The following is a 22,272-nucleotide window of genomic DNA, read 5'->3' on the forward strand; positions in this document are numbered from 1 at the left end:
CCGCTTAACCGCCAATATCCACCACCACTGTCATTGCTTTGTTCACTTTTCTCCTAGACCAGTGGTGGGCAACATAATATATTTGGCCCATGAGCCCTTGAAAGGGCCACACATATCCTTAACCTAGGGTAATAAGTAAAAAGGACACATTTGATCAAAGAAAGAAACACAAATCGGTTACAACATAGCAGCAAACATTTTAATTCAAGATAGCTAGTGGTACAAATCATAACATACATCTGGGGGGGGAGCAGTGAGAGTAGGGGGTGATGGGCGAGTGTCAGAGGAGCAGTGAGGGGGTACTGTGGGAGTGGGGGGGGGGCAGTGAGGGGTGTTGTGAGATTTGTGGGGAACAGGGAGGCAAAACAGCTACCAAGATAAAAAGACCATGGTTTCATAATCTCCTTTGGTGTCATCCAAAATGGCCTGGCGAAGAGTTTTTCCGTAGAGTCGCTTGTAATGAACTTTGATTTCATTCATGTCAATTTCGGAACGAGAAACCATGACTCGAATTAAATCTTTGTCGCGAGTTCCCGAGCCCTTCATAGACAAGTTGAGGTTTTCAGCAAAGAAAGCCCTGTATCGTGGGCTTCATCCAGACAGGTGCAGGTAGAAGAGAGAAGTGGCAGAGCACAACCGGAATCATCCAAACAAGAAAATTAGGAGGAAAGTGCGTTATCCATAAAAAGATTTAATAGTCATGGAAGGAAATAAGGCCTTGATAAAGTGCTCTGTGTAGCACGAAACATGTTGGTAGGGTAATGCCTTGCCTTTTTTCCTTCCATGACTATTAAATCCAAGGACGGAGGCGCACCCAGAGGTCTGCTGGGATCAACATGGACGCTGCAGCGGACTCATGAGTTTTCTTGCTTGCTACTGTACATGGTCATATCATTATTCCACAAAGGGATTAGGGTACTGTTTATTGGGGTGATCATTAGCCTTTGGGTTCCTGGACAATTTGAGTGCCATCTATGGTGGTTTACCAACTAGGATACCACACCCAGTACCTCCCTACAATCAAGAACATATCCCAGACCTCATATAGGATTCATCATCTTCATAATATTATCACTATAGCTGTATACAGTTCTTAGCACCACACATTATACTTCTGTTCATCCAGACAGGGCCAGCAGCTGCACGGGGGAATGCAGGAAATGCCAGACAAGGAGCGGAAAAGAAGGCATTTAAATCTTCTCTTGTTGGCAACGGTCTTATTCTGACGTGACACACTCGCACAGCATGGTGCTCTCATACAAAAAATGCTCCTCCAGGTGCTTCCCAGAAGCGCAGGATGCGGTCCACTTGATACGCAGTGACAGAAGTATCCTCTATTATGGTGGCCGCTGCCGTTATCTGAGAGCGAGACTTCCTAGAGTACTTCCGCAAGCTGGGAAACCATAGTCCCCAGCTCTGGTGTTGGTAACCACATGAGCAGCACTGCCGCACCACTAAGAGGTCTAGTCTCGTTATAGAGGACCAAGGAGGCAAACGATGTCCCCTTCTTAAGGTTTAAGAGGAAGGGAGCAACCCTGACTCCCAAATCCCGGGTCCCTGACTATTCGGTGGTTCCCATGCAGCGCCGACACCCCGAGGGGGTCAGTCCCAAAATAATTATACACACACCTCTACTACTTCCATGTAGGACATAAAAAAACTGATCTCAATGGGGGGAGGAGCGGGAGAAGGGTTAGTTATCAAGAGATTCCTGTTCTACCTCGGAGAGAAGACAGAGGTTACCCAGCAGAATTGTGTTAGTAATGTAGAAAATCGAAATCCACTAAACCATAACCCTAGTGTCTCAAGTGCTACAAATGACTAAACTCTCTATGGTAGGGAATACAATGACTGTACTGCTCTATTATGACTTATAGACATGAAATATTTACTATTATATTTTTGTACAGTTGTATCCTCGTGTGCATTATATTATATTCTTCCAATTGTTAATCTATTTTGTAGTGGTTTGGCTTGCAATCCATAATAGACACTTCATGGGAAGTGGTTTACATGACTAAGGGGTTAGAGCAGGCTCGTGTCTATGCTTTGTTAACTAAACTATACTATTCTGTTGCCTTAAGTAATGTGTAAACAAGTAGCAGTTTGTACAATTTTAGTGCCATTTGGCTACAATGAAAGCAAAACATATCGTATTAACAGAACTTTGACAGGTGCCCCGAGGTGTATTATAAAATGTATACAAATAGAGAGAAAATATTCACATTTACTGTACAATTTAGAAAGTATCAGCGCATTCATAGCGGCAAAACCAGGCGTTTGGGCTGGATGAGAAATCAAACAGTGTCTGGCCTGTGGCTATACGTGGCACTCTCTTTTGGTCTCACTTTCCCTCCGAGAGTTCACCATGGTGATGGTTGTTATAGTGGCATCTCTAAAAGAAGTGATTACAGCAGTACCCTATCCTGACAACTGGCTTCTCAAAGCTCCATCAGCAGAGATGCTGGAAGTTCAAAGACACAGTGTCCTCTGAATTCTTCAGGATCATGGCTGGATGATACAGTACATTGGAAAAAGTCCTATTCACAGCTGCATCTCAAGACTTGCTTTTTAAAAGTGGGAAGGGTGTCCTTGGAGACAGGGAGGAGGGGTCATGGATATTTATGTCAATAAGGAGTGCTAGCGGGTCTGTGACAATGTATAAACCGCTGTGAATGACCAGTCTATTAAGACTTCTTCCTCATATCAGGCAGGTAAGGAGCACATTGGCAGAGATAGTGTTGGGACTTGCAGAAAGAGGGGATACCTTGGCGTGGTCTGCAATCTTACAATGCTTTGGCCAAATAATTTAAGCGAACCTCTCTTAAAAGATCAGACAAGATAAATATTTAATTATGATGTGCCATGTTGGAGTAGCATTGGGGCTCTCTGTCAGGGGCTCAGTCATGTTGCACTAACAAAGGGAAAGAGTTCAGCCCCATAGCACATTTCTATCTAGCTCTAGTGTTTACGGTATCTATGCTCAGTATGCTGGCAAAATCTCAATATCGTGCAACAGAAGACATTTATTGAAATCCTGTTTTCACTCTATGGGCCTCATGCAGAGAGCAGCGCTATTTCAAATCTCGCCATTTTGGGGGGAAATTCGTGCCGAAAATGGCGAGTTACGGAAAACGCGCCATTTTTTTTTTTCTTTTTCAAAATCTCGCCGCGCGGCTGGCGAGAACCTACATCTCGCCAGTTTTAAAAATATCCTAATTCAGAGAGCCGCGAACGGCATCTAGCGGCTGTTCGCGCCAAGAAAATGGCGCGATTTGCTACTATTTGCCTCGCCAAGAAAAGTTGGCAAGTAGATGGAGCTCGCCGCCTATAGGAAAGGGGAAAAAAAATGCGCGATTTTTTTTAACACATTTCTGCAGCGCGCATCTCTCCAATTCTAACTCGCCACACGCATTAATGCCAAACATTGCAGAATTCGCACATTTCTGCATATGGAGAATAAAACTCTCCAAAAAAGCTACTTTTTTTTAAACTCTCCAATTTTTAAATTCGCTGCTCTCTGCATGAGGCCCTAAATATGGATGTATCCGTGGCTGATACTTTATACCTCATACATATACCTTGCCCCCCTGCAGAAGCACTTACCAGAACGCCCTCCTACTGTCTCTGTACATTCTTCCTACCTACCAATTAGACTGTAAGCTCCTCGGAGCAGGGACTCCTTTTCCTAAATGTTACTTTTATGACTGAAGCACTTCTCCCCTTTATGTGTTATTTGTATTATTTGTTATTTATATGATTGTCACGTGTATTACGGCTGTGACGCGCTATGTACACTAATGGCGCTATGTAAATAAAGACATACATACATACATGTCACTGTTTCGAGCAGCATTGCCACAATTTGTAACACTTTCTTAAATCAGTGGTTATGTAAGTAGAACTTTACTGTCCACAGTGAGTGAGAGCTGCTGTTTCATGAAAAACGTCAATGTTCTCAATAAACATACAACCAAAAGTAAAACTTTGGTGCTCTCCCCCCCCCCCTCTCTCCCCCCCCCCCCCCTCTCTCTCCCCCCCCCCCTCTCTCTCCCCCCCCCCCCTCCTCTCTCCCCCCCCCCCCTCTCTCCCCCCCCCCTCTCTCTCCCCCCCCCTCTCTCTCCCCCCCCCCTCTCCCCCCCCCCCTCTCTCCCCCCCCCCCTCTCTCCCCCCCCCCCTCTCCCCTCTCTCCTCTCCCCCCCCTCCTCTCTCCCCCCCTCCTCTTCCCCCCCCTCCTCTTCCCCCCCTCCTCTTCCCCCCCTCCCTCTCTCCCCCTCTCTCCCTTCCTCTCCTTTAATCTTAAGTAGAAATTTACCTTTCCCTGCCTAAAGGGCATTGTTTTTACAGGCTCCTAATGGCAGCACAGAGGTTAAAGATTTTCAAAGCCTCCCCTCCCTTGCCTCACCTACCGCTGTAAAAGTGTGTGTTGATTGTGCTCAAATGCCACTGATAGGAGTAGCCTGATGCATCTAAAGAAATGAATAGAGCAAAAAATTATGTACAGTAACCCTGGGAAAGAGGGTTTTATTATAGGGTATCAGAGTAACGTATAGACGCAGCTGCTGGGTATTATGAGCGATAATTTAAATTTAGTGGGTGATGCTTTTAAAATATGAGGGTCAACACATGTGCAATGAAAGCGCTCCCATAGTGCGTTAAGAGGTACAAATGTGCTCAGTTGTCAACTATTTTAGTCCAGCGGCCTTCAGGGGTTATGTAGGGAGGACCCCAGCCGACCCTGATTGGTGAATAGCCAAGCAATATTCATTGTGTTTATATAGTCATATCGTGCATTCTCATGTTCATAAGTTCCTTGGGTATTCCAAACAGGAACATCTGTGCGATACGGCTATGTACATAAATATGTGTTTACTGCTGCTGTGGTTTCCTGCTCCTCCCCATGTATAGCTTAATGAAGCTCACAAAGTATTTGGGTGAATATCAGAAATAGCTGAGCAGGGTGAGTAGCATTGCAATCTTGTCTAGTCATTTCGTGTGTTTTCATGTTCGCACAGCACACCGGGATTAAGTGGTTCTATGAGAGTGTCTTATGGAAGAAAGCTCGCATGTGTAATTACTTGTGATCCTGCATACATTAAATATCTTTCCTTTGTAAGCAAAGAAGAACTTCATATCACAATCCCCGCCCTTTGTTGCATCATATAAAACACCATGCATGACGCTATCCAAATTGATTCCTCTTAGATGTTGTACGGGCACACACAAGAAATATTGCTCAAGACAGTGCTAGTAACCAACTTCAGTAATGTTGGAACTGCCCAGGAAGGTATGTAGAGTGGTTTACCACTGTGCTCTTTTTAGATTCATTTTTCCTTTACTAACACTTAGATTTTACTTCCCCTTTTTTTTCTAGGATGATGAGAATCTCAAGTATCTAACCAGCGAGGAGAAGAATGCTCTTCTGTTTTTTGAAGAAACACTGGATGCTTTTGAAGACGAGTTAGAGGAACCACCACTTTTCCATAATACAAGTTTTGGTTACTACTCTCCCAGATCAACAGAAGAAAGCCACTCGGAGACTGAAGACATAATTGACCTAGTAAAGCTTGGACGAAGTCAAGTAGAAGGGGACATGGCATTAGGTATGGATATTATTTTCAATGATCATAGTATGTGAATGTCAGTTTACTAAAGGTGCAGAGCAATAGATTTATCTACATTGTTGTGACTTGTTGATGCCCCTTAGGTTCTGAAGCTCAGAGCTACAATACATTTGAAAGGGTTTCATCATTCTTACAAGTTTGAAATTGTGTCTTGGTATATAGTAGAAACAAATGAGTTTTGCTTTAAAATCTGATTTAGGGCCACATATCTTGTACATGAAAATGTATTAGTCTAAAAACTTGTCGCTTTTGCAGTGAACAAAGGATTGTAACAAAGTAGTTTAAATTGCATATGAAAGTGAAGTGGCTAGATACTTTAGATTTGTATACCCATAGCTGCGTGAGCTTCTGCAACTGGAAAGCCATAACTTACATTTGGGCTTCTTTGTTTTTTGTTAGAACATACATTTGCACAGAAAAATACATTGGCATGTTCTGCTTAGCAAACTACTACCAAGCAGAAAAATACCAAAATAGGAACAAATATAAAATGATTGACAAGCAATAAGGCTCTATGGGCAATTTTGTTGCTTCAAAGGAAATCCATGACCGTTTCAGTTTAAGCCTTTGTACCAAAAGGTGGAATTGTTTAACTATATATCCATCCATTCACAAATGACGCTCATTTGTTGTGTTTGTAATGGGGAAATTATCCTGCCCCTGGGAATTACCCTTTTTTAAGATTAGCTCTGTTGTGAAGGCACTAGCCTCTCAACTGGCAGCACTTAGCTTGACCTCAAGTGCCAATTCCATGTGACATTGGGAAAGACACCATATATGCTTTATGCCTCAGGTGAATATACCAGTGTTTTTCAATCAGGGTTCCTAGGAACACATGGGTTCCCTGGGCATCCATAAAAGGTTTCCTTCAATTTTTTGGTCATTTGAAAATTGTATCGCATACAAAAGAATTTACAATGCATCTGATCTCAGACACGCTATTAGAGAGGGTTAGGGTTCCTTACAATGCATCTGATCTCAGACCCGCTATTAGAGACAGTTGGGGTTCCTTACAATGCATCTGATCTCAGACGCGCTATTAGAGACGGTTGGGGTTCCTTACAATGCATCTTATCTCAGACGTGCTATTAGAGAGGGTTGGGGTTCCTTACAATGCACCTGATCTCAGACGTGCTATTAGAGAGGGTTGGGGGTTCTTACAATGCCTCTGATATCAGAGTTGCTATTAGAGGGTTGGGGGTTCCTTAACCAAAAAAAGTTGGAAATCAGTGGGATATAATGATACACATGTAATTTATAGTACTAGATGCACAAGCAGGATTACTGTACATAAAATAATTATTTAGGGGTCATTAATTGAAGATGGCAAAAAATGCTAATAATTGTTATATTTTTCTACATAGATTCTGGTATCAGATGGCACACTTATGAGGGAAACCCTACGCGAAAGGAGACTGGAGTATCAGAGGCTGCCATCCCTACGAGTTTACCGTTGGTCCTCCCAGCAGTGACTTCACCAAAGGCCAATGAAAAGCTATCTCCTGAAATGCCAGCAGAGCACCGAAAATGTCTTGGTGGTGTCCCAACCCCTGTAGTAATTGCTCAAAAGATTTCAGAGAAAAATGCAGACAATGGAAGTCTTTCTCCTTTTTCACCAAAGGACGGGAAACCAGTTGAATCAAAAAAGAGTGTTGCAACTTCGCCTATCAGTGAAGACTACTTCAGATTCCCTGCCCCAGCCAGTGCAAAATTGAATAGGTTTCCAACCAACATAAATATTACACCGGTTGGAAAACAGTATAACAAAACCATTGCCAAGGCAGCTGTTCATGTACATGAGCGCAAGGCTCAGGTGCTGGCCAACCTTAATGGACCTACTTTGCTTGCTGATGAATTGGAAGGCCGAGATCATCAACAGCAAAGTCGTTATAGGAGCTCGTCCTTTCGAGATATGGCTACTGAGCAAACAAGGTATGAGGCACTAACCAAGCTTGGTTTGGTTAAAGAAACACAAGTTCAGGCTGAGGTACCAGCTCTCAGAGAAACCTCTCCTATCTCAAATGGTCACCACCCACCAAAGTTCTTTCCATCAGAATCTCCTAGGAAACTTTCAAATGGACATGAAAATATCAGCAATATCTTAAAAAGTGAACCCAGTCCTTTTGTTCCTCTGGGGAAAACTGTTGTTTTCAAAGGGGAAGCCTCTTCATCTCCAGAGAAGAACACACCTCACAGTTCCCCACAAAGCATTTATGAGCAGAAGCAGCCAAACGTTCATCATGAAGTCAAGAAGTCTTACTCCATGCCCAGACCTACTGGCTTTCGACCACAGGGGATTACAGTGAAATTTTCAGGACGTGACTCCACTGACGAAACAAAAAAAGATGCTCTTCGGAAACTGGGCCTACTGAAAATGTCAGGGTATTGAAACTGTGACACACAGGTTTCCACATGCAAAACAATTGACTTATGCCGGACCAGTTCAGCAGGATTCTTCTTGGTTCAGGTGTAAGAATATCAGGACAAGAAAGCCATGCTGTTGAATCAGTGAAGGACTCAAACTGGTATGACAGCTGCTACAGTATGTTTAGCCTATTCAGAGTTTATATGAACTACAATGCACTTGCAATAGTACAATATGATCAGAACCAAACCTTTTCCTTTAAACTAAACATGTTGCACGGAGTATAGATTCCTAGCTTCACAAACTCATTCTCTAAAGATAAAATATAATGTAGCCAACAAAACAGGCCTGCCATGTTTAATGTGGGCAGTAGAGGTCTTTATACACCATGTCGTTTCCTCGGTGGGATTGATAGGGAACGATGGATTCAGCCGCAGTGAACATCAGTGGAATTTAAAGTGAAAAATATACTTTTGCGCTTTAGAGAAGTGGAAGTGTATAATCATGATCCATGTTGCCTTAAATTGCAGCATGGCCATTTTCTGGAGTGTAGGCCAAGGAAGCCATGGACATCAACTGCAAATGTAATGTTGTGCGTTGGATTAACGGCCTGTATGATTTTATTCTGCTCTTAGTAATCGTAAGAACAAAAATTGGATTTAGTTTGTGATTTATATTTTGGCTGGGTGAATTTAAAATTAATTGAAGCTTTCTTTCAAAGGATATATATATATATATATATATATATATATATATATATATATATATATATATATATATATATATATATATACATACATACTGTACATATATTATATATATATATATATATATATATATATATATATATATATCAATAATAAATCTATCAATATGTGTATATATACTGTATATATATATATATATATATATATATATATATATATAATATATATATATATGTGTGTGTATGCATATGTATATGTGTATATATATTATACATCTACACACGCACGTTTTATTTTATATTTATTGTACAGCTAGAAGTCTTGCGCTAATTTGAATAAACGCCTATTCAATGCTACAGGGGTTATCAGTGCCATGCTGATCCCTCTGCCACTAAATGAGTGAAAGCCCTGATTTTCCATACGGGTACCTCAGCCCCCGCCAAATGTGCCGCTCAAATTGTTCAGGAAAAAAACATGAGGAATGCAATGGGATCAAATTATTACAGAAACATATCTTCTTTTAAGATAAAAAAGCAATGTATTTTTTACTAGAAAATGAGTGGCACGAAAGCAGCAAGAGTGCCACGTATACAGTATGAAAATCAGATCATGTCCACACCGCCGGCCCCATGGGTAACGAGCAAAGTGTAACCGTATGAACAAGTAAACTCATGTAAATAACATGTATCCATGTAATGTACATGTATGTACAGAAGAGTCCTCCGGCCTTTACACCCTCCTACTCAGCAACAAGATCCCCTCACATTAATGATGATAATAACCATTTAATGTACCAGGGCTTTTTGTAACTCCAGAAGTTATACTGTGATTTTTAAAACGCGAATGTGATTCATATGTATATATAAAATATTATTTGTAAGTATATATTTGTCCAATTTTTTATTATTTTTTTGCTAGTCATTGATTCATTTTTTGCAGCTGAAATTATGTGGGGAAACTGTTTTAAAATGTGTGTTGCATTGAGACTTTATACATTAGGTTACCTTAATGATCATTCATTATGGAACAGCTCCCACCCCTCTCCCTGACCCCCCAACCCCCTCAATGTGTCGTGCAGGAGAATTTAATTTAAATGTTTGCCACTACTTTTCAGATGTGTTTGATTTTGCAGATTTTAATTTGCACTGCATTTATTTTCTGTTGAAGAAGACTGTTTAAATGGTGCATGAAGGATTTAGGCAATTTAATGGGTGCAATGCAATAATGTTCATTGATGCTGTATTAATACATTCGTATATTCTTGCCATCTCATTCTCCACCTTCTATTGTAAATTACCTGTTATGTTTCAACAGGTTAGTTCTTTGATCACACATCATTTACACAAACCTTCCCTTTAAAGAAAGCATCTAGGATTAAAGGTGTTAGTGCTTAACCCCTGCTGTGCTGCAGAAGCCAGGTTCAAATTGTAATACAGATATCTTCAGCACTGTGTGGCTTTGCTGCCAGACAGGGCTACAATGTATTATGTTACCGGCCCGTATGGCAGCAAGGCAGTTAAAGTTATGTAGTCTGTTGTCTTCTTACCTACAACCCGATTCCAATTCATTTTTGTAAATTAACTGTGATTATTGGAGCGTTGATGTAAAACCTACACAGAGCAAGCTCATGTCGTGCTGAGAACAGTGGCGTGGGAATAACTCAAACCCGCGTGTATCCTGATCTACGCAACAGATACAACTCCTATCAAGCAGAAGCATTTGGAACCATGTAGGTTGTAAACACACGTGCAGGAAGCCAGATGCTGAATGAAGGGGGTTACAATTCCAAATAATGGCAGTGTACACCAGGACTCCCCAAGACAGTCCTTCAAAGCACCAACAGGTTGTACAGATATCTCCAAACTACCTACAGCACCTCTAACTATCACTAAAACATCTTGCTTTGGTATAAATTGCCCCGAAAACCTGGCATATTCACTGCTCTTGAGGCCTGTACATTTATACACTTGGAATCTTAAGGGTTCTCTAATCTAGACACAGTGTGTGTTGCTCCACTTACTGTGTAGCCTATGTTTGTGAAAACTGTGGCGACCAAGTAGCCAAGCAGTAGTCTGTAAAATTCAGTTACATCATTTATGCAGCTGTCTTGTTCCCAATGTATAACTATTTTTCCTATTTTCACAAATTGTCAAAGAACGATGAATGAATTAATATTTGATATGTGTGCTTGGCTGTTAGGAAATATATGGGAGTTCCTGATTTGCCATTTTTAGGCATCCTTGGTACATTGTTTTTCTGGGCTTCCAAACTGGTTCTAGAAAGTAAGATTACACATTTTTTTTGTTTCAATCTTTTTTATTTGAAAGGTACACAGTACAAATGACGTAGCACAGTTTAACAGTTTTTTTATTTTTTTTATTTTTTACTTCTAACGCTTTTGGCATCTTTCTTTAGTTGTGCTATTTCGACGGTAGTTGTTAATCCCCTGCGTGGGGAGTTGCTTGGGAAACCTTTTGAGTTTTATTTGTAAGTTGAGACCTATTGGATAGGTACAGAATCAAGAGTCAGGAGGAAGGAAGAGGTGGGGGAGGGGGAAGAGAGAGGGGGGAGGGGCTTTGGGGAGGGTTTACCCGAGTATGAGGGGGCTGACCAGGTTGCCTTAGTTCTAGGGTCAACATCTTACTCTACTCCCTTCGGGATCTTCCATTTACCTTCTTTCTTTTCGTCCCAGTCTACTCAGAGGACCATAGCTCCCATACCCTATTCCATCTGCTAAGATTACACATTTTTTTTTAAGTATCAAGAAAATCTGCTTTGTGGAGAGCATCAGATTTCTGCATAAAAGAGCTGACTAGTTGTTGGTAACCAGTATCCTGCAATATTTTCATATAAGCCTCGTACAAAGAAGAATGAACGCCCTTTCCTGCCAGAAGAGCTTCACAATGCATTGTTGGTAGTAGGGGTTGATTTCTCATATTTGATTGGCTAAGCTTTAGCTTTGATGTTGGCACCTTGGGCAGACTGATGCCCCTATGCTGTGAAGTCACTTCCCCATTCTTAAAAAGAGTTTAGCTTCAATAAACGACTGGGGACTACAATCTTGTCCAGCACAGGGAAGACCGCTAATGGGAGACATACAGTGCTGCTTTGCGACACACACCTGTTCTATTTCGACATGGGGACAAAGAGTGAAAAATGGAACATCGGATGGAGAGACTCGGAGTTCTGTAGTCAACAGTCTTAACAATACTTCTGCCTAACTATAAGCCATATTCTATATGTATCTATATTAGTTGCTGTTACAATAACCATATTTATGTTTCTATTAATAAATTAACACCTTTGTGTTGTATGTGTAACTGTGTGTATCCGCTTACCAGTCGGGTTTCATGAGCGTTGTTTTGATGATTAATGACCATCTGCAAAGTAATTAATAACTTTTAACCATTTACACGTAAAGTTGGAGAGTTAAAAATGCAGTAATTCTTTAAAAAAAATAAAAATAAAAAAAACATCATGCAGAAGAAGGGGAATTTCAGATAAATGCGGGGCTAAGTTAAAAAAGGGTGTTGCTTCTCTGCTGTGCTTGAGAAGCATGAAATTCATCACACGGAAATACATTGTAGGCCCCTCTATTGTCAAACAAGTTCAGTAGCTCTGACTTTCTTGCTGTTTAAAGCGGAAATCCATGCCAGCGATTCCTTTTGGCGAAGTTATTTATATATGTAGCCAGGTCACCTGATGGCCACTATTCTGCCCTTGGGCTGGCAGTAAACCCTGGTACAATCAGGTTGCCAGTAGTTGGTATGGGGTTTTCCCCCTCATCTTTGGTACTGCACTTGAGTGACAGCAGAGGGTGGTACATCCAGTTGTAGCTGGGACAATGGGGTGCCCACCTCCTGGCTGTACTTAAGGGCAGGATCGCCCCTAAAGTTATTAGTGTCCTTCCCCCACTTGAGGAAGGCAGGTCACACAACTGGGTGCCTGAGATTGGGGCCTTTCCATGTGCTCTTCCCTTCGGGGGAGAGTGTGGACCAATACCTCTGCCTCTGCTGGGGAGGTGGGGAAGAGCTAGGACGGCTGCGGGTGCCCTTGGCCTGTAGTGACGGTCCAGGGACCATCGTTCAGTGAGAGCTGAGAGTACTGCATCTTGCAGAAGCCTGCCATGTAACTGTGCTGTACAGAGTGAATACACTGTTCCTGTTATATACCTCCTGCCTGGTGCGTGACCTTACTGGGGGGAGAGGTAATAAGTTCTACCGTGGGAGATCACCTTCAGCTCCTGGAGCCTACGGCAGATGGAGGCGCTGCACTGCTAAAGTGATATGTGAGGTATGAACCCCAGAAGCCTGATCCTGTGTCCCCACTATCATCGGCGGACGACTCCGCCCTCCTGTTACCAGCATGTATATGCACCATACACCGTAGTAATGGACAAATCTCCCACCGGGTGGGGGAAACACCGTTACATATACATATATATATATACATACAGAAAAGAGAAGAAAAAGCGCCGATCCTTGTGTGATACTGTTTTAAAAGATTTAATAAACTTTGGACATAACAATTTAAAACTCACAAACATCCGAGTATTATGTGCATTGTCTGAGTACAACTCATGCTCCAAACGGCTTCATTCAGCATCTGCTCCGCTCGCACCGCTGTGGGATGTCCTCCCTCCTCCTCGCTCATGGTGCTGCACTGTAAAGTGTCCTCCGGCCACCCACAGTCGTATATGAGAGTTCCTCTAATTAGGGGTTCCTAGGGGCTCTAGGCGGACTGCAGCTCTTCACTCCGGCGTTTTGTGAAATGGCACTCAACTGCTCACAACAAGAACACGTGACCCAACGCGTTTCATCAGTCTAACGCTGATGAAAAATCCATCAGGTAAAATCTATCCCCTGATAAAATCAGCGTTAGACGACTGATGAAGCGCGTAGGGTCACGTGTTCTTCCCCCTGAAGAACTGCATCCTCAGACAGGAGTATATAAAAGCAGTAACTTGATCTTTATTTGCAGCACAGAATCTATTACAGCATTACTACCACACCAGATCTTTCTCTTCTCATCCCTGGTTTCGACCCCAAGAGCTTGAGGACCCAAAGGTCTATCCCTGTCTCCCACACTCCCTGGCGGAGCATGGGTTAGCTGCTCCCACTCGTCTGTAGGAGGGGATAGAACTTACCACCCCCTCCCAGGAGGAGACAGGGTAGAACACAACAGTCCCACTCCCTTAGGAGGGAGATGGAAGAACCCCAGTCCCACTCCCTTAGGAAGGGGAGGGACTACATTTGGCTGCTGTTCCTTTTTGTTACCAGGGGAGGGGCCCCAGGTCTCAGCCCCGTATGGGCAGTACCTAAGCCTTAGGCCACTCCCCCCTGTAACTCAAGGGAGCTACTTACTGCAACAGGGCGTAGATTTAACCCTAACACTGCCTGCACTGGTACCAGGACTTACGTGTTAGGCAGAGGATTAGTAGCCCAGGGGGTACCTGGCTACACTAGCATTTTGGGTTACACCCAAATAGCAGTTTCTCAACATGCAGTGCAAATAGGCAGAAAATCCATATTGGTCATAACATGCATTCGTCCGATGAGTTGAATATATCATCCGCCTCCAAAATGTATCAATGCAGAGAAAAGTGTGTTAGCCACACGGCTCTGTTTTCAAGGAGCAGAGCTATGGCATATGTGAGAACAGTTTCTTACATCTAATGCAGCATTTTAAACTTATGCCACTTCAGATATGGAGGATTTTTTGGGGGGAGGGGGGAAATCAATGTCAAAAAGAATGGTGCACAGGGACGCAGAGTGTGATATATAACATTATAATCCGTGCTCCATGTAACGCGGGTGGGCAACTCCCTGCTTCAGCACAGGTGGTTCAGACTGAACCACCTGTGCTAAAGCAGGGATATCCCGAAAACCTGACCTGTTGGTGGTCCTTGAGGACTGGAGTTGCCCACCCCTGATGTTACTCCTCTCCAACTCCTCCTACTGATACTCTCAAAGTCGCAAAGCGGGGCCCCAGTTCTGCTCCAAAATGTGCCTTGATTCAGAGACCGCTGTAGAATTATAGACATCCAATAAAATAAATGTTTTTCTTTAACACCCAGGACAACTTGAAAGCCACACTGTCTGCTGTTCTCCTCGCCCTGTGCTCTCTCCAATCTGGGAAATGGTTTTATAGTTATTCAAACGTTTATTTTGTACTCACATTTAGGCTGTAGTCTGATAGGTGCCTTCTCCACGGAGAGAAATGTAAATAGGAACAAAACACTGTTAAAGATTTTTATGCCCGTCATATGACCAGTTTATGAGAGGAAATACGTCCCTTAATGGATCAACAGATCAACAGTAGTGAAGAAATATGAGTAAAGGTTCATTTGTCATGACGTTGACTTTTGCTACTGGTAAAAGTTGATCGCTATCAAAACAACATTTTTTTTAAAGTTTCCTCAAGACTGCCTGCTGATTCCCCCCCCCCCTCAACAATAGTGAGATCAGTGATTACAAATATTATTTTCTGTTAGTGAGTTTTCTTTTCTTTTTTTAGCTCTCTCCCTGTGAAAAAGAGGTTTTGGAATCAAATATTATAGAACATTGATTTTCTGCCTATTAGGAACTGGAAAACCCCTTCTACATTTTGAGCCATATTTGCTGTGTGGTGTTAAGCCATAAGACACTTACTGTAAGTGCGCTGCAGCACCATTTAGTAAACATAGCCCGCCTGACTCCTTGGAACCCTGCCGGCCTGTTAAATGTACCAGAATCGGATTCCTGTAGTGCAGCAGTGGTATTGATAAAGATCCCGATCAGGATCGAAACATTGAGCTGTGCTAAATAATAATAATCCACTTTTTGCTGCAAGTCCAGGGAATGCTGTACTGTTCTTGCTTTTATACCAATACCCTTTCAGGGCACTAGGCAACTGTATGCCAAGCCGCGTGAGGGCTAGAGTATGCAACCCTCTGTAGTTAGAGTAGCCAGGTGTCCAGTATTGAACCGGACTGTCCTGTATTTGGACACTTTGTCCAGTAAAACAGGAGAGGTAATGCTGGACATGTATGTGTATAGCATGTACACGTTTGCATCCTGCAATAATACCACAATGTTCCTCGTACACGTATGCAAAGGTATCAACTTTGTCTCGTGGAAAATGAAGTACAACCTGTTTACATTTGACTTTGGCATATATATATATATATATATATATATATATATATATATATATATATATATATATATATATATATATATAGTGTTCAACAAATCCAGTCAACTACAGGCCCGTGGCGACTGGATTTGACCCCGTGGCGACCTCCTCATGGCCGCCCAAGCAGGGCGGGATTGGGGGCGGGACTAGGTGGCGAGTAGATTTTTTGGTTCGGCGAGTAGATTTTTGGGTGATTGTTCAACCACTATATATATATATATATACAGTATATATATATATATATATATATATATATATATATATATATATATATATATATATATACATACTGTACCTTCTGTTTCTGTACATTACATTTGTAGCATTTACAGTAAGTTTTTTCCCATGTTACCTGTAAAAAAATTAAAATAAATGTTTTTACTTTTGCACAGATTGCAGTGTGTTTTTTTTTGTTTTGTTATCATTTTATTTATGGACAAATGGGGCAGTCACAGCAACTCCCATTCTATGCGGTGTATTGTGTATGCCAATTAAATGTAAAAAAAAAAAAAAAGGGAAGAAATATGTATTTGATTATTTTATGCACCCTTTAGGGATGCCTGGGGAACCCTGGGGAAGAAGATACACAGGACTTACTAAATGCAGTTCTCTTCTCTCTCTTCTCTCTCTTCTCTCTCTTCTCTCTCTTCTCTCTCTTCTCTCTCTTCTCTCTCTTCTCTCTCTTCTCTCTCTTCTCTCTCTTCTCTCTCTTCTCTCTCTTCTCTCTCTTCTCTCTCTTCTCTCTCCCTCCCCTTTGATGTATTGGTTCCCACAAGACACGTTCGTTGCAGCCCTTTCCCAGCCTCATAATGTGCTAGGCTTTGCATAATAAATAACATACCAAGGTAATGGTTACAAAACATAAAGCTGAGGCCCGGGCTGTGAATACAGAAGGTACATTCATTATTGGGAGTATTAGTGGCTGTTTCCGTTTCAGGAGATAAGTACTGTACATGAATGAACACATGTTGAGATTGGGCCAGAAAGCATTTGTAGAACAGGTAAAGTAACATATATCTGTCAGCCTGTCCTGTCTGCCAAGAGTTGTGATCGACAGAAACTAAGGATGGATTATCTTTCTTTTCTTAGGTCTTTAGTCAACTAGAGTTAACTGCAAACAATACGGGACTGTGCACTGAGCACCAAGACTGCTTCTTAAATATACGCTAAAAGAAGCCAATTAGAAAAGGGTCCTCAACCCCAGATCTCAAGACCCCCCTAACAGGCCAGGTTTTAAGGATGTCACAGCTTCAGCACAGGTGGTTTAATCAGTGACTGAGCCACTGATTGAGCCACCTGTGCTGAAGCAGGGATGGATTGAGCCACTTGTGCTGAAGCAGGGATATCCTGAAAACCTGGCCTGTTGGGGGGGGTGGCTTGATGACTAGAGTTACGCCCCCCTGATTTAGAACATGTATTCCACTGCATCAGTGTTTCTATGGAGCATTACAAAAGTTGTAGGAGTTACTGGCCTATTTAATAGTGGGAGGTGTGAATTTGTATTTATTTTATTTTGCTGAAATTCTGCACCAATAAAAGTAGCCGCACCCTCGATGCATTCAGTGCTATGTTAACCATGATAGAGCCTTGTTCATAAAAGGACATTTCTTCAGTCAAGCAACGTTATTTAAACCCTCTGCTTATTACAGATCTCTACATTTAAAAGCGGACATAACAAGTACCTGCCCTGTAAAGTACGCGCCATTATTTATTTATTTTAATCATACTTTAATTATTGTTATTGTTCATATAAGAAATGAAGATGGGAAAGGTTAAAACTAATAGGGCCAGCATGAAGCTGATTATCTCGGGCGTGATCTCCACTCTACTTGGTCAACATGGAAAAATCAAAGAAATGTTTGGAGCTTCCAAGAAATGCGGTGGTGTGTTTTGTTTCTCTAAGACAATGTTTGTCAACCAGAGTTCCTAGGAACCGTTGGGTTCCCCAGGCGTCCCTAAAGGGTTCCCTATAATTTTCTGATCATTTAAAATGTGTATAAAATACAGATGAATTTACAATGCATCTGATCTCAGACACGTTAATAGAGAGGGTTGGGGTTCCTTACAATGCATCTGATCTCAGACACGTTATTAAAGAGGGTTGGTGTTCCCTACAATGAATCTGATCTCAGACGCGCTATTAGAGAGGGTCGGGGTTCCTTACAATGCATCTGATCTCCGACGCGCTATTAGAGAGGGTTGGGGTTCCTTACAATGCATCTTATCTCAGACACACTATTAGAGAGGGTTGGGGTTTCCTTACAATGCATCTTATCTCAGACGTGTTATTAGAGAGGGTTGGGGTTCCTTACAATGCATCTGATCTCTGACGCGTTATTAGAGAGGGTTGGGGGTTCCTCAGAATTTCACTTAGGGTTATTTAACCAAAAAAATGTTGGAAGTGATACTTGTATACATGAATCTTTCGTGGTTTTAGCTGCACCCAGAGATGTAGTAGAAATGAGACATGTAGTGGCATATTCTATAAGCCTTCATAAAAAAAAAATATTGATGGGCCGGTTACGCAGCCAGTTTTTTTAGCGTTGCAATCACGGTATTCAGAAAGCCTCGAGTACCTGCGATAGCAAAATGCCTAAAACTGGCGAGAAGCCGGCGACGTGATGTTCGCCTCTCTCAAAAGGGTTTACCCGGCAACCTGCAGCGATCTGGCCGGCGCATATCTCGCCAGCGATCACAAGATTTTAATATACATTTTAATACTAGTGTAGATGAGCAGGGGGTCGCAGGAGCAGAACCGGGTTGATTTCATAAATTTTCATTGATAAATACAATTTAAAAAAAACTGAAAAAAGATCTTACCTTCAGAAGTCTTCACCCTCCGAATCCCGGCGTATCTGCAAGCTCTCGACCCGCAATCCAACTCCATCCACCTTGAAGATCAGCATCAGGTAAAAAAAAATCTTTCTTTAATCTTCTTTCACCTTCTCCTTTTTTCTTCTGTGATTCTTTTGTTCTATCTTCTTCTTTCAATCCAACCCCGTGGTAATTCCAAATGGATGTTGCCTCGTCAAGATCTTCCACTAAAATGAGACGTACAAGCCTTATATATGGCCTGTGACATCACATTTTAGGGTCAGATGGTACAGCTTCAATCCGATTGGACGCTGTATCATGTGCCCACCGCTTTTATTTATTTTTAAGGATGTTATGTCATCTCCAAGGGAGGTATGTCACATCCTTAAAACCACATGTCTCATATCACATGGTATAACAGCCAATGGGATTGAAGACAATCCCATTGGTTCCTGTACCATGTGATATGTCACATTAGTTAAAAAGGATGTGACATCACTTGATACAGTTACCAATGGTATTGTCTTCAATCCCATTGGCTGTAATACCATGTGACATGAGACGTGGTTTTAGGGATGTTACTAACCTCCCTTGGAGATGACGTCACATCCTTAAAAAAAAATAAAAGAGGCGGGCACATGATACAGCGTCCAATTGGGTTTGAGCTGTGCCATCTGACCCTAAAATGTGACGCCACAGGCCATATATAAGGCCTGTACGTCTCATTTTAGCATAAGATCTCGACGAGGCAAATACAGTGACAGGAAATGCATTTTTTGGCAAATGCTTGTTTTCAATTGTTATTTTTTTTTTTTCTGTTTAGTGTTTGGATTAAATTGTTTGGAATTTGGATGGCTTGTTTTTAGTACCGGTACCTTTTAGGGTTGGTTAGCGGTTTAAATTAATTAATAGTTTTGTTGTCTAGTGGTTTTATGTATTAAATTGATCTGTTGGCTAGTTGTTTTATTTAATTAATTTGTTGGCTAGTGCTTTTATTTATTTAATTGATTTGTTGGTTAGTGGTTTTATTTATTTAATTGGTTGGATAGGTTTTTTTTTTTAATTATATTCTTATGTTTTGGAAAAACATAATTTTAATTATTTTGCTGTTTTGGTGATAGATATTTTTTATTGATGTGTACTATTAGACTTTTATTTTTCATTTTTATTGTTGGGGTGTTTAGGTGCTTGTGTATTTCTTTTATGATTGTTATTTTTGGCATTAATGATTTTTATTAGGTTGACCATTAAGTGATATAGTGGCTTATCATGCCCATATTATATGGGTATGATGAACCACTGTGCCAATCAATGGGTAGAGGGTGGGTATGGTGCGGCCGGGGTGAGTGGTTAGGCCTCCAGGGTAGGTAGCAGGGTAGGGCGGTTTAACCCCTTAATTACTATAGCGGTTATTAATCGCTAAGGTGATTAAGGGGTTAGTGGCCATTAGATTGTATTTTTTCATGTATTCTTGCAGGCAACAGAGGAAATAGAACAAAGAAGTCCAGAGCAACATCCAATGTGACAAAAATACACAGTGAAATACCTATATATCTCTTGAAAAAAAGGGTTATTTAGTTAACCCTTTGGCAAAAGCGTACAAGCCTGCGAGACACTTTCAAGGCATGAGCATAATATTGCAGGTCCTAAACGCTAACTGATTAAAATCCTTATTTACCTCTATAATTAGAGGAAGGATGGTCCTGGCATTGAACCTGTCACAACCAGCTGCATGAAAAGAAAACCTGCTTCCTTGGACAGTAGGGAGGGGTGAGCTTTAAACCCTGGGTGGGAGGAGCCATTAACCTCCAAAACAGCTGAGACCAGCTGGACAAAGTAAACAAACACACAGATACCCAGCAAGCTCTCAGAACTCCCCCCCCCCCATATTACCACAACATATATATATATATATATATCTATATATCTATATATATATATATATATATATATATATATTTCTTGGCAGTAGAGGAGGTGGGTAGTAGGTTAACTCCACCTGCAACCCCCCGCAGGGCCTAAACAATCACCATGATACAAATACCACATTCACCCACACACGCTACTCACAATAAACATGGCAATGGTGGTTAACCCCTTCATTGCCTTAGAGGTTAGCCGCTAAGGTAATGAAGTTGCCTGTAAATGCATTTTTATTGCATAGGATTCATGCCGGGGGTCTCCGGTGTTGATATTAATGGGTGTCAGCTCCAGAGACTCCCGGCATCAATCCGATGCAGGAAAAATGCATTTTTTATTCTAAGTCCTCTCTCGCCGCCTTCTCAGCAGCTTATCACTAACCTCACGCCAACTTTTCCTGACGTGAGGATTTTTGGAGGAACTCGCCATTCTAGAGCCGTGATTAGCCTCGATAATCTAATCGAGGCTACTAGAATTGCACGAGTTTCAGAACCTTCCGATAAGCAAAAAGTTGGCTATTCATACCTTTACCGCCCACTTATCGAGGCTTACTGAATAGCAGTAGGCATTTTGGCCAAAAAGGCCGCGATAAGGGGCTTATCGAAGCTTATAGAATAGGCCCTTTAGACTGTAAGCTCCTCAGGGGAGGGATGCATTCTGCCTGTATTGTTCTAGTAATCAGTTTAAAAAGAAAAAAATTGGAAGAAGTGCCGATTACAATCTGGCCTGAGGATTCAGGAATAAAGCATCAGACACACTTTGCAGGATACTTTCCATAGGTAATACCAACGAATCACTTTGAATATTATTTGAATAGAGATTTTACTAGGACTGGCAACTTAACCCCTTCAGTGCCCTATACAGTAGACACAGCGTATGTCATCAAGAATAGCTCCCTGGGGCCATGCGTCTTTGTTCACTTTCCAGGGGATGTTCAAGATCAGAGATCTGACTGCGAACCCAATGGAAGGTCTTCCCTTCCGATGACATCAATGGAAGCGGAATTCTCAGGAGAACCATCACAGGATGGGGACTGCCACGGAGGGAGCAGGTCCTTCCGCTTCTGGAGGGCATGAGAAATGTACATTTACTCCTCCATTACTGAAGAGACTAAGGCACAGAAGCGGCCAATTGGACCATTTCCCCCTGAAATTCCCCTTTTGAAGTCCATGGGGAAATTTGTCCGAAAAACCACCCAATCTGCCACTTCAGTTGATATAGAATAAGCCCTCAAAGCTCAATGCACAGTCTCTGCTCAAGCAGCCCTGAGCTGCAAAATGGGGCAGAATGTGTGGAGAGATTTTAAAATGTGTCTTAAAACTGCAGTTCAAGCAATATCCTACATGTTTGGGTTTTTTTTTAAATAAATCAGCTTTCTACTATGAGAAAATACTTGTAGCATTTAAGAAAAAAAAATTAAGACATTTTTAATGTATTATAATGTAACAAGCATTTTTTGTTCTTATAGCAACCATTTACAAAGTCACACCCCTTTCTCTTCTGAAACAGGCTCTGGCACACCCCTTTTTGAGCCCTGCTTTCTCTCTATCTGTGAACCAATTGTATCTAGTGTCTGCTAGTCACATGATTTTTCCCCACAGAACTTTGCATCTTGGGTTCCTTTCTGCTGCACTGTAAGCCATTTAGTGAACCCCGAAGCCAAATC

The 22,272-nt window shown here is 41.8% G+C and overlaps 1 protein-coding gene across 3 annotated transcripts in view; it reads left to right on the forward strand.

Annotated features, from left to right (window-relative positions):
• The window catches only part of PROSER2 (proline and serine rich 2), a 39,229-nt gene extending 30,494 nt beyond the window's left edge, over positions 1-8,735 (forward strand). Inside the window, exons 1-3 of one of the 3 annotated variants that reach the window (XM_075599477.1) lie at positions 5,037-5,287; positions 5,375-5,603; positions 6,989-8,734. In XM_075599477.1, the coding sequence (XP_075455592.1) occupies positions 5,267-5,287; positions 5,375-5,603; positions 6,989-8,013 (1,275 nt within the window). In that variant the 5' untranslated portion in view covers positions 5,037-5,266 and the 3' untranslated portion in view covers positions 8,014-8,734. Of the gene's footprint in view, positions 1-5,036; positions 5,288-5,374; positions 5,604-6,988 lie in introns of those variants that run through there. The other 2 variants (XM_075599475.1, XM_075599476.1) reach the window with 2 other exon arrangements.
• The last annotated feature ends 13,537 nt before the right edge of the window (positions 8,736-22,272 follow it).

This window comes from Ascaphus truei, chromosome 5, assembly GCF_040206685.1.
Source record: "Ascaphus truei isolate aAscTru1 chromosome 5, aAscTru1.hap1, whole genome shotgun sequence".
Taxonomy (NCBI): Eukaryota; Metazoa; Chordata; class Amphibia; order Anura; family Ascaphidae; genus Ascaphus; species Ascaphus truei.